This window comes from Mus caroli, unplaced genomic scaffold (assembly GCF_978045245.1).
Source record: "Mus caroli unplaced genomic scaffold, Mus_caroli_1 scaffold_4, whole genome shotgun sequence".
In the NCBI taxonomy this organism is placed as follows: Eukaryota; Metazoa; Chordata; class Mammalia; order Rodentia; family Muridae; genus Mus; species Mus caroli.
In genome coordinates, this window is record NW_028227259.1 from 153618151 (window position 1) to 153630810 (window position 12660).

The 12660-nt window shown below is 47.1% G+C and overlaps 1 protein-coding gene across 1 annotated transcript in view; it reads left to right on the forward strand.

Moving 5' to 3' along the window:
- The first annotated feature begins 1113 nt into the window (after nt 1-1113).
- The window catches only part of LOC110295000 (cilia- and flagella-associated protein 337-like), a 118045-nt gene continuing 106498 nt past the window's right edge, over nt 1114-12660 (forward strand). The window contains exons 1-6 of the mRNA XM_085836353.1: nt 1114-1163; nt 1520-1603; nt 4933-4998; nt 7061-7291; nt 8274-8356; nt 11121-11213. Of these exons, the coding sequence (XP_085692479.1) occupies nt 1553-1603; nt 4933-4998; nt 7061-7291; nt 8274-8356; nt 11121-11213 (524 nt within the window). The 5' untranslated portion in view covers nt 1114-1163; nt 1520-1552. The remainder of the gene's footprint in view (nt 1164-1519; nt 1604-4932; nt 4999-7060; nt 7292-8273; nt 8357-11120; nt 11214-12660) is intronic.

The following is a 12660-nucleotide window of genomic DNA, read 5'->3' on the forward strand; positions in this document are numbered from 1 at the left end:
TGCATAAATGAAATTATCGTAGAATCCTTTGTAAATTATACGATCACACTGGCTTGCATATCCTGCCCTTTGTTACCATTATTAATGAAGGTTTTTAGTCTACTATGTCAGCAGTATTTCTAGTACATTCATAGAACAAATAGAAATTAGTCTTTCCAGATCAGGGAGCTCTCTCCCGGGAGGCAGGGCAGTACTTCATTGCTATTGTTAATGGCTCTTTAATTTCGAGTTGGAGAGCCAGGAAGGCAAAAGGCTGACTCTCTACCTATTGAGTCCTTCTCGATGGAATTTGAAAGATATTTGTATCTTATTAAGATGGTGACTTACACAATAGCTTGGGGTCAGCCTGAGTTTTATGGGGGGGGGGACCACCACTTTAGAGGTAGGTACACATTAATTTCAGATGATCCCGGGAGGGGAAAAGCCAGTCTCTCTGTCACTATCTGTCATAGGCCACGCTGCATTCTAAGGCAGATATTTGGGGATTTGTACTGGTTAAAACACACACACACATTTTTAATATAAAAGACTGGGAGTGAGAACACCGTACTCTGGTGATCTGTTTACGGAGCTGAGGCACACTAAAAGAGAACCTGCCTTTTCCCAGTCAAAATGTTTAGCCAAAATAACACCCACTAAATGGGACTTCTGGTTACTGGTGACATCACTTCCGGTAAAGCTGATAACAGAGCTGAGCAACCAAGGTGTTGCCATTTCACTGTTTGGAGTCTCTGCTGGTTCTGTTCAAGCCCCAGCCCCAAATTCTGTCACCAGGTTGGGTGGTGTAAGCCAGAGGAAGCGACAACAATGTAGGGAAAGAGAGCAGGAGGGAGGATGAGGGTAGGTACAGACCTGGAGGATAGAAAAGAAGAAAACGTCAGAAGCTAGACTGAAGAAAGCAGCGTGAGAATTCCTTCTCATGGTTCTAAAGACAGTGTTTGGGATCTGCAGACCCCAGCCCAGGGCCCCTGTACGTTTGAACTTCCTCTGACCACACCAGACACTTCAGGGTTCCCAGGACTTGTGCTGCGGGGAGCAGCTCTTCATCTTTTCCTTGGGAAAAGTCTTCACGTTGTTGATTCTAATTTATTTCTTTTTGTCTCGGTGAGATTGAGCAGCAAGTGACTCTGGAAGAGCTACGACGCTTAAATGCACTCTTTCAGGTAGGAACTGGCCAGGTAAACTTTGAAATACCTATCTAGGCAATTTGATTCTCTACTTGATATTTGATCGTTTTCAGTACAAAGTGCCAACTTTTAAAATCTCTATAAGATGGCCACAAAAAGTAATTGTTTTGATCGTTGTTTCTTGATGTAATTTTAAAAAGTTGCTTTTATTTTAACCGATTCAAAAATGTGCACAAAACAGAATTCCTGTGAAAAACCTGTATTGTTTAGGTGAGTCTAATTAGATATTCATTCAGCTCTGTGGCCTTCAGCTCCTGGATGCCACAGAACACAATGTCTGCGAGTTCCCAGCTGACTGTTACATTTCTTATTTTATTTTATTTTTTTTGCAGGAACATGAAAAGAGAGGAAGCCAGCTGCTGGATATGGAAACATTCAAATGCATGATGAAGCAGAGTTTGAGGTCACACAGCAAAGTAAGTGGAGTTTGTACATAGCAGATCATGCAGACCACAGTTAACGCTGTAAACGCCGAGCCGATGAGATCTGAGCGTCCCTGCAAGCTTGCTCACCTCTCCACTCAGACCTGTCTGGTTCACCAGACCTCTGACTTGGAAAGGGTTTTAAATAATGTGGCAAACCAGAGCGATGATATATTTAGAGACTTTGTAGGAGGGAATAGGACTCTTTAGATTGTTGCTTACTTGCGGCGTATAAGACAACCTCTTAGCTTCTTTTCAGTCTTCTTCCATTTCCCTGACAACTGGGATCAAACGGTTTATTCATTCTCTGCCATTTTGGTTAGCTCAGAACACAACTCTTTTTTTTTTTAAATTCCCTTTTGTGTTCTTTGACAATTTTGTATATATATTGTGATTATTAGAATAGGTATGGCTCCCATAGGTTCATGTGTGTGAATGCTTGGGCACAGGGAGTGGCACTACTAGAAGGTGTGGCCTGTTTGGAGTGGGTGAGGTCTTGTTGGAGTGGGTGTGGCCTGTTTGGAGTGGGTGTGGTCTTGTTGGAGTGGGTGTGGCCTGGTTGGGGTGGGTGTGGCCTTATTAGAGGAAGTGTGTCACTGTGGGGGCTGGCTTTGAGCTCAAAGTATGCCCAGAGCCGGGTGTGGTGGCGCATGCCTTTAATCCCAGCACTTGGGAGGCAGAGGCAGGCGGATTTCTGAGTTCGAGGCCAACCTGGTTTACAGAGTGAGTTCCAGGACACCCAGGGCTACACAGAGAAACCCTGTCTCGAAAAATCAAAAAACAAAAAAACAAAGTATGCCCAGTGTGGCATGCATTCTCCTTTTGCTGCCTTTGGATTAAGATATAGAACTCTTAGCTCCTTCTCCAGCACCATGTCTGCCTGGATGCTGCCATGTTCCCACCATAGTGGACTAAATCTCGGAAACTCCAGCCCCAATGAAAAGTTTCCCTTTACAAAAATGGCTGTGGTCATGGTGTTTCTTGGCAGCAATCAAACCCTAAGCAAGGCACACATATAATACATATATTGTATTTTGGTCAGTTTTTACATCTACTCGTTGCCTTCTCTTATCCTTCATCCATTCCTACTAAACTCCTTTTTGTTCCCAACACACCCCACACACACACACCCTTTTTACCATGGTTTTGTTGTTGTTTAGTTTTTTTTATGGCCTGCTGAATTTAATTAGGATGGCTTGCATGCACATACGTGGGTTGGTTTTTTTTGTTTTTTGTTTTTTGTTTTTTTCCTGAAGCACAGGCCACTTACTAGAGAATAGAGTCTTAATGAGCAAGACTTTAGGGGGCTGAAGGCAATTCTCAGCTGGCTGCAGAAGCACAGGATCTGAGTGTAGCTCACAAGTAAGAGCTGGGTACAGTGTCACACATCTGTAACTCCATCGGGGGGGGGGGGGGGGGAGGGAGGGGATGGGGAGGGGCGGGATGGCAAAACCAAGTGGCTTATGGGAACTTAGCGGCCAACTAGTCTAATGCAATTGGTGAGCTTCTTGGTCAGTGAGATGCTGTCTTAGAAAATAAGGTGGATAGCAAAACAAGAAGATGCCCGATGTTGACCTCTGGTCTTCAAGTGCTTGGGCACACATGCTCTCGCACACCTGAACACATACTCACACGTACACCACACCCATAAGATTTTACTCACGATATAAGTTGTCTATGATAAAGGACAAGCTACTCAGATGCTAACCATCAAGATTCCACGATCACCTCTTGTTAAAGAAGATCTGGGGCTGGAGGGCTATTACACCTGTAAGACTCTGGTGAGCCTTAGCCTACCAAGGACTCCCTGAGTGAACAAGGCAGAGCTGGGAATTGATGCAAAAGGCAAGAGGAATTTATTGTTCCAACATGTTGGGGTCACCCTACACATGGAGAAAGAACAACCACACACAGCCCGTCCATCCAGCGAGCCTTTATACAGTTCTCCAGGCAGCAGCCATTAGGCATAATGTGATTGGCAGAACAGTGTGACTTTCAAACTGATTGGTCTATAAGGAATGAGGTGGATGGCCAACGTTTGCAGAATGTGTCTCTGAGCTGCAATGGTCAGTCCCTCCTCCCTGTGGTCCGAGGAATGCAATCAGCCCCTCCTTTCCAGAGGAGAGGGGTCCAGTGAAATTTTCTAAAGTCCCTGAGCTGACCTCTTCTATTTCTTAGCCAGTGAGCTTCAGGGAAGTTAGTTGGCATCCCTAAGCCTCTCCTCTCAATGGTAAGGGTTCCCTCTCCTCCCTCTCCCTCTCTCTCTCACCCTCCCTGTCCCCCTCCCCCTCCCTGTCCCCCTCCCCCTCTCCCCCTCTCTCCCTCTCCCTCTCCCCTTCTCTCTTCCTCCCTCCGTCCCCGCTCCCTCCCTCCCCACTGTGTGTGTATGTGTATGTGTGTGTGTTCAGTGACAAGGAGACCAGAAGATGGTGTGTGTGTGTGTGTGTGTGTGTGTGTGAGAGAGAGAGAGAGAGAGAGAGAGAGAGAGAGAGAGAGAGAGAGAGTTCAGTGACAAGGAGACCAGAAGACGGTGTTGGATCCCCTGGAGCTGGAGATACAGAAGGCTGTGAGCCACCTTATGTGGGTTCTTGGAACTGAACTTAGGTCCTTTGGAAGAGCAGCAAACATTCTTAACCACTGAGCCAGCCCTCTAGCCCAGATCTTAGGGGCTTCTTCAACTTGAGTGTTCTATCATGAGAGATTACTATGACATTTTGACAAACGGAGCCTAAACACCTCGACCATTATCCAATGAAACTCATGTCATGAGGACAGTCTTATGTGTGTGGCGTATCTGTTGGTTTACGGTTTCACTGCAATTGCAGAAAGCCCTCAACCAGTGAGGTCCATGTGAGATACAGGTTTTTACCCCTTTATCTTTCAGCTCTGAAACCTTGACCTCTCCCAGAGTTTGGCATACACTTGGTGGTCACTATGGAGTGTCCCAATGGTCCCCATGATAAGTCTTATTCATTCTGTCACACGTGCACCCCAGCTCTGGGCTGAGCCCAGCTGCTTCAGCAGGGTAACTCCTGGCACATCCTCTGGCAAACAGATTGACTTACATCCAGAGCCCTGAAGGGACCATCCCCACCCCCAGACATACTGGAGATCTCCCAGGCTCTAGTAGAGTCTGGACAGGCAGGCTGAATCCAAGCAGTGATGGCTGTCACCTGAGCCGTTCCTCAGGGTGATTTGTTTTATTTAGATATCCATTCCAAAGACCTCACTAACCATGTGTTTGTCTGAAGTCTGGCCCTTCTGCACAAACCACTTTCCTCAATACTAGCAAAGTCTATTAGCCTTTGTTTTTTCTTCCCCAGAGTATTGGACAAATAGAACAACTCTTCATGAAAATAGACTACGAGGCAGTGGGGAGAATCCAGTGGGTAAGTCACGTCATGTAAATCCAACTTAATGTTGATGAGGGATGCACACGACACTCCACTGGGAGGCTGGCTTCGCCCCTTTGGCCACTCCAAGCTGATCCAAGGTAAAGTGTGGCTTACAACTTTCAAATTCTTCTAAGAAGGAGCTTGGCTGGGACCCTCAGGATCTCAGGCAGGCTCTATACAGGGTTACCCTCAAAGCAAGGGTGGGAGTCAAAGAGGAAACAGCAGTTAGAGAAATCCCTTGGGTCCAGGGTTGCCGGTGGCCAACCCCATGAGCACCTGAAAGGGTTTGCTGCCAGGACTGTCACAGCAGAAGTCCTCCATGAATGTCACCACCATCATCAACATTACTCAGTTTTCAGTGCATGGTTATGAAGGGGTAGGACATCTGCCTTTAGCATGCCTGGCCATCCCTCCTCAGATTGAGCAGTAAGCCATCTCTACTCAGACCTCTGGCCAATTCACCAGCCCAGTCAGATGTAAGAGCTTGCCATTCTCACCTGATCTTTAAAGGCGCACTCAAGGCCCCGCCCACAAAAAGAAAGCTAGCAAAGTGGGGGGGGGGGTTGGGAGACATGGAGAAGAGGTAGACATTCCTTAAGTTCAAAGCTTCCCACCTCCATGTCTCAGATTCAAGGGCTACCTTCCTTTTCTTAAGCCACAAAGTATCTTTTTATGGGTGTCCTGCTAAAATCCTAGGGCAGGCACATAAAGTCCAGTAGACAGGGGCACAAGTCCTGGGACAGCCAATTCTTAGGTATTTGTTCTATTTGGTTGGTTGGTTAGTTGGTTGGTTAGTTGGTTGGTTGGTTAGCTGGTTGGTTGGTTAGTTGGCTGGTTGGTTGGTTAGCTGGTTGGTTGGTTAGTTGGTTGGTTGGTTGGTTGGTTGGTTAGTTGGTTGGTTGGTTAGTTGGTTGGTTAGTTAGTTGGTTGGTTTTGTTTTCTTAAACAGATCTTGCCTCAAGTGTATTAGTAAAAACAGTATAGGATGCTGGTCATCTGAAAATAGTGTGAGTTATCCCTGCCACACTAGTCCATCTCTCTTCACATTGGCAGGTAAAACCCTTTTTCTATAGGGCCTTCACAGGGTTCTGGGCACACTGGAAGCCTGAGCTGGAACTAAAACCTCTGCCTTGCTTTGAACCTTGGACTTTGGTTGGTAGAGCCTATGGCCCTTACCATATAGCTTTGAATCCACTTCCCAAGCTTGGGGTGAGCGATGAAAGTGAGCCAGCTGGGTTTGCGGCTGGGGCCCTTTGGCATCTTGGGCTTGATGGCCTTAGGCTTCACAAGGGCCTTGATGGCCTCTGTGGTGCGCTCACTACCTTTGCATTGCTGGCCTGCATCTTCTTCAGGCCTTTCTTGTTCTGAGACAGGGTTTCTCTGTGTAGCCCTGGCTGTCCTGGAACTCACTCTGTAGTCCAAGCTGGCCTTGAACTCAGAGATCCACCTGCCTCTGCCTCCCGAGTGCTGGGGTTAAGGGCGTGCGCCACTGCCCTGTAGCCATGTACTGGGGCTACAGTGACTGGGGTTTCTTAATGCCATTTCTGTGCCAGTTTTTGGATTATTTGTGTGGTGTGGCTCTTGTGCAGACTTAGGTGTGTCTACACGGTAACCTGTGGCTCTCACAGTGCCTGGGACCAGAAGAGAACGAGCAAGCATTGTTCTTAAGTGAGTCACTGCGCTCTTCCATGGTTGAGACTTTCGATTTATAAAATGAGATTAAATTATAATCCTAGTGAGAATTGAGGTGAAGGCCCACATCGTGTGGGTCAGGCATGGTACATGGCTAGAAGCAACTGCCATCATTGCTGAGGTGCCCACTTCACTCCCAGACCACCTTTAGAGGAAGAGGGAAGACATAGGAAGAAAAGGCAGACAGCTGGCAACAGAGCACCAGGCCCACCCAGCTGAATGTATCCTGCAGTTACAGCTCCCCAGGTGTGTGATAATAATTATAGTAATGTCCAAAAGAAGAGTTTTATCCATTCCCTGGTGAAGAGAATTTCTGAAAACCAAAAATGACAGAGGGCCTGACCAGCTGTCCCTTGCTCTCCAGGACAGTTTCTGCACATACCTGCAGCTGGAGTACTCGGAGCAAGCCAAGGCGGCAGCTCGGCAAGCAGAGGCCTCTCTCCTGCTGCCTGCCATTCAGCAGAGGCTGACATATGGGAGACCCGTGCTGCGAATTCTCCCTCTGCCCGATGACACCTTAATCACCCTCCGAGAAGACGGAGCTATTTATTTCTGGTCCCTGCAGCTGAAGTTGAAAAGAAAGAAGCCGATTTTTGTATGTGATTTTCATTTGATAAGGATGCTGAGTGCCACGGTTTGATTTTATTTGCTATTTTAAACTGCTCCTTAAGTGGCGTGATTACATAAATTGTGCCCTTGAATATAATATATCCGCGGCAGATTCTGCGAGTCTAGGGGATGTGAATAAAACGCAAGCCCCACAAGGAGCCCGAGATAAATGCTTCTTTTTCGCTTCTAAATTCAGATGAAGTGATGAATTACGCAGGCTTCTTCAGTCATGTAATTTATCATGTGTCTTACTGAATGACAGATGGAACGGGATCCCCACCCCCTTCATGGTTGTGCCCGGGAGGCGGTTCTGCTAAGGTTTTCCATCAGAATCACTAATCAGGAACCCAGAAGCCAGTATGCATTTGGGAAGTGTTATTAGGAGAAAGAATGTCCAGCCTGTTTCTGCCCACCCCCTACCCATCTCATTCAACAAATATTTGAGCTTCCGTGGTAAAGCGGGCTCTGTGCTGGGTGCTGAAGACAGAACGAGGACAGAACATGCAGGCTCTGCCCCCAGGGAACTTAGAACTAGAAGTTACAACTAAACCTCTCAGGCTTTGAATAGCCCCTTCTAGGGGAGAGCATTGAATTAGCTCTTCTAATGTACCAAGTTCCTCCCCTTGAAAGAAAAAAATCAATTAAAGAAAACTATGGGGGTTGGAGAGATGACTCTGTGGTTAAGAGCACTGGCAGCTCCTCTGGAGGACCTGAGTTCAATTCCCAGCACCCACATGGTGACTCACAACCATTTGTATCTCCGAGGAGACCGGATGCCCTCTTCTGGCATCTGAGCGCACCTCATGTTTACACATGTAGTGCCCGTACATATATACAGGCAGACCAACACTCATGCGCGTGAGACAAAAGTAGACTCTTTTCAGTAAAAATGAAATAAATTTAAATGAAATAAATATAGGTTTTTAAAGGCATATACATTTGTTTATTTTCACCTCTCAATTCTGTAGGGCAAGTCCACCAGCCGGAAGTCCCGCTGGGTGACAGACATTGCCAGCATGCCACAGTACAACAAAGTAATCGTTGGAACCGGGTAAGTACGCAAGCAAAAGTGAGCTGTCCTGATGCGAAGAGATTCAGCTCTGTGCCTGGGGTCACACAAGCACACACATTTGCAGTGTGAAGCCAGCGTTGGAGTCTTGAAACATTAGAGCCCATGTGTGTAAACAGAGGTACACTTTGTGTGGCTTCATGCAGAGAGCTCATTATCTTAGAGGGTGCTGTCTTATAGAAAAGACTTCCGGAACCAAGAAAGGGCCACAGGAGGAAAACTAGTCTGAGTGCTTTTCAAGCACACTTTATTTGGATTAAATGATATATTTGTTTTCTTATCCGTCTAAATTGAGTCTTGACTGCACTGGAGGAACTCACAGGGCAAAGTACACAGCAGGAACATGGACACTGCTGCTGCTGCTGCTGTTGCTGCTGCTGCTGCAGCTGTGGCAGTGGGGTGGTGGCCACGGTGGCAGAGTGAGGTCCACAGGGCTCCTGCTTGCAAAGGGCTCCAACTCACGGGAGTGTGAACTCAGATTGCAGAGGGAGGGTGGAAGCTGAAGGCCCCTTATACTTTAGGGTGTGGCTTATAGTCCAGGGGCAGGTGGAAGGGTTCCCGTGACTCTGCCTACCGTACAAGCCCCTCACCACTGAAAACCCTCTCCACAACTCTCTTTCACAAGTCCCTGGTGGCCAAGCCAGCTCAGTCAGCCAAAGAGGGTCTCAAGGGAGGGAGGGAGGATTGAAAAGAAAATGACAACTAGACAACTTTATAACACGACTCCAGCCAGTGCTGAGGCTGAAGTGGGGTTTAGTTTTCTCCAGCCAGTTTTTATACCATTCTAGGTACTTGCAGAGAACAGGGTCAGTTCATAGACAAAGACATCAAAGACAAAGTCATCAAACAATACAATAAACAAAGCCCCCCATGACAGCCCCCGCCCCCGCCATGGTCACTGTTTCTTGGGGTTTGTCAAGATGACCAAGATAAAGGAATGCCACACATACCTTGGCTGAGTTTACCTTGCTTGAGCTTTGTATTAGCCCAAATGTAAATATTCTATTCTGAGCTTACTTCCATGTCCTGGCCCAGTGACATATTCTTGCCAAATTTCTAGAAACTGCCCCAAGATCTCTTCACTCCCTGGGGCTCTAGGCTTTAATGACCAACTCCAACCTAACCCCGTTTTTTATTAAATATAATTGTTCATGAGGTTTAATACTTTATATTAATTCATCATCAAAAATATATTTGTTGAAATATCAACATAGTTAATATAATCAATCTAATAGTATGTTAACTACTAAGCAGCAAATATACATTTGTAAATTTCTCTCAATTTGATTTTTAATTTTTTATTATATTTATTTTTAATCATTTTTTGAAAAAGATTTATTGCTTATTTGTGTGTGTGTGTGTGTATTATGGATGTATGAGTGCAATACCCAAGAAGCCCAGAAGAGGGTGTCAGACCCACTGGGACTGGAGTTATGGGTTATTGGCAGCAGAGAGCCATCTAATGTGGGTGTTGGGAATGGGGCTCAGGTCCTGTGGAAGAGCATCAAGCCTGGTCACCTTTCTAGCTCCTGCGTTCTTTTTTTTTTTTTTTTAATCGTAACACTTGCATACCTTGGATACAGTATCTGATATATGGATACTCCCTGCAATGATCAAATTGTGGTAATACTTACTTTGCTTAATCATCAATCAAATGTTAATCATTTCTATGTGTCATTGAGAGAACGAAAAGTGTCACAGTTTATTTTAAACAGTAGCTACCCTGCTGTGCTGTGCAAAGTAAGAATTGCTCCTCTTTCAGTTTTGCTGTTCCTCATTTAAATTCTTTCTCCCACCACCCCGACCTTCTCCATTGCCCTTTGCAGTGTCTAGTGACCTCTACTCGGCTCAGTTCTGTGAGGTTCATGTGTGTCAGCTCCACCAACAAGAATGCACTGTGTGCCTTTTCTTTCTGTGGCTTATTTCACTTGACACGGTGACCTCCTCCAGTCTGATTTTTGAAAAAGATGCTTAATGGCTTTGTTGTGTGGGATCTCACCACAGTTCAGTGACTAACATGACCGCTTATTAAACACTCTGAGCTGGCCAGTGGCACACTTCACTAGGGTCCAGGGAACCACATTTGAACTGCACTGTCAGGAAGGAAGAGAGAGGAAATGACATTTAGCACAGGGAAGCCCAGGCTCGGCCTGGATTAGAGCGTGGTGTGAGCTATCGGTTGCTTTCGTTGCCCTGACAGAGCTGTTCTCTTCTCAGTAGCCCCAAGGCAGAGTCAAGGACAGTTGGGTCAAGGTACTAGAAATGATCTAGAGAAGAGGGCAAAGAAGGGAAGGCTGGGTGAGGTAGCTAGTGAAGAGCCCTTTACTGCCTCACATTCCAATCTGATGTCCTATGCCCCCCACACCAAAGCCTGACATACTGAGAAGTTTCCAGGCTTTGGACCAACCACCCTCTCACAAGTCACCTCATAGCATCTCGGTGGCTCATCTCTAACTCAGAGATTGTTAGGACCCCATTTTACAGAGAAAGGACCTTACAGCTGGGCTCCAGAGCCAAAAGCTGTACCAGTCCCTGATGGAGAAGGGCCAGCCACGTGGCCGGGCTTAACCGAAGAGACATCCCTACCATAGAGAGCTTTCGGGAAGTCTGTGATTTGAACCTCATAGGGCGGGGTTTTCACTCGTTGGGCCCCTCCCCCTTTATGGAATCAGTGGGATTTAAAATACTTCTACAGAGATGGGGTGAGGAACTCCCAGTTGCCTTCAACCGTGCTTGCCTTGAACAGGAGTCGGGAGCTGCAGCTATATGAACTCTCGAACTTGGAGCCTTACTGTCGAATCGGTGGCCTGGAAGCTGTACCCCTGAAACTGGACTACTGGTAAGAAGGTCCACTCTAGGGAGACTGCCTGTGGGTGGCTCACCCCCAGGCTTCTCCTTGGGCAGCACGCACTAAGGGCTCCACCTAGCATATCTCTCCATGTCACACAGCCCAGTTATGCTTAGCTGAAGGACTATCCTTCATCAAGCAAAGAAATGACCACCAAAGAACCAAAACTGGCTTGGGCAGTGGTGACACAGGCCTTGAATTGTGTGGGAGACAGAGGCAGGTGGATCTCTGTGAGTTCAAGACCAGCCTGTTCTACATGAGTTCAAGACCAGCCTGTTCTACAGATGGAGTTTCAGGACACCCAAGGCTACACACACACACACACACACACACACACACACACCAAAACAAAACACACACACACACACACACATGCAATCAACAAAACAAAATAAACAAAAAGAGCCAAAACTGGTTTCTGAGTCATTCAGTTACCAATGACATTTTATATGTGCCTAGATTACCTTTCCTGAAACTCTATTCAGAACATAGTAATAATCTGCTTTTCCTATCTACCGAGTCCCTGACTGGCCATACCGACAGCTTTTGAATGGTATCTTAGTCAGCTTCCTGTTGCGGTAATAGAATGCCTGAGAATGAGCACATTTATAAAGAAAGACGAGAGGCTATTTATACTTGAGGTTCTGGCTGTTGGAAAGCATTACGGTGTGGTACCAGCTTCAGCTCTGTCTCTGAGAGGGCGCCTGCTGACTCACGGGGCAAGGGAAGCGCTCAGCTGTGGAAGAGATAAAGCCCAAGGGCTAGGCTTGATCTGCAGCAAGTGTCTCTCAGGGAAACTCAGCCACTCCTGGCCCACATGACCCAAACTTCCACCAACCCCTACCCCACAATGCTGCTACCAAGGGGACTAAGACCCAGCCCGAGTTTTGCAGAGGAATATAAATATCCACCTTACAGCAGATGGCACGCCAGCTCCTCTGATTTCCCAACCTCCAACACAGGCCAGACAGGTGACCTCACGCTACACCCAGCGCTGCACTTGTTCTGCCCACCCTTCCCACGGTGTCTGTTGAACACCCACTGTGTGCCCACATTGTTGAATATGGTGAACACATTCATGAATAAGACCTGCTCCCACAAGGTCGTGCAGACTCTCTGAGTAGGTGGCTCCCACTGAAACTGCCATTCTCCGAAGCTCACGTGGTATCTCCATGAAAACTCCCTTGGGGTGCTTTCAGACCCATGGTGCCTGGCCCTTGGCTGTGCTGGCGCTGCACCCAGCCACTGGTGTGTGGGTCCTGAGTGACTCACTGATGACTCTGGTATCTTGGGCTTTGTTGCTACTCTCTGGCTCCTACACATCTATTGGCATCTACTAGGAGTGAGGAGCCTTGCAATTATGGTTTCTGCTCAGGGGGCCCAATCCTTGCCATGCCCTCTAGTCCTCTCCACCTGGGGTCTACAATGAGGCCAGAAG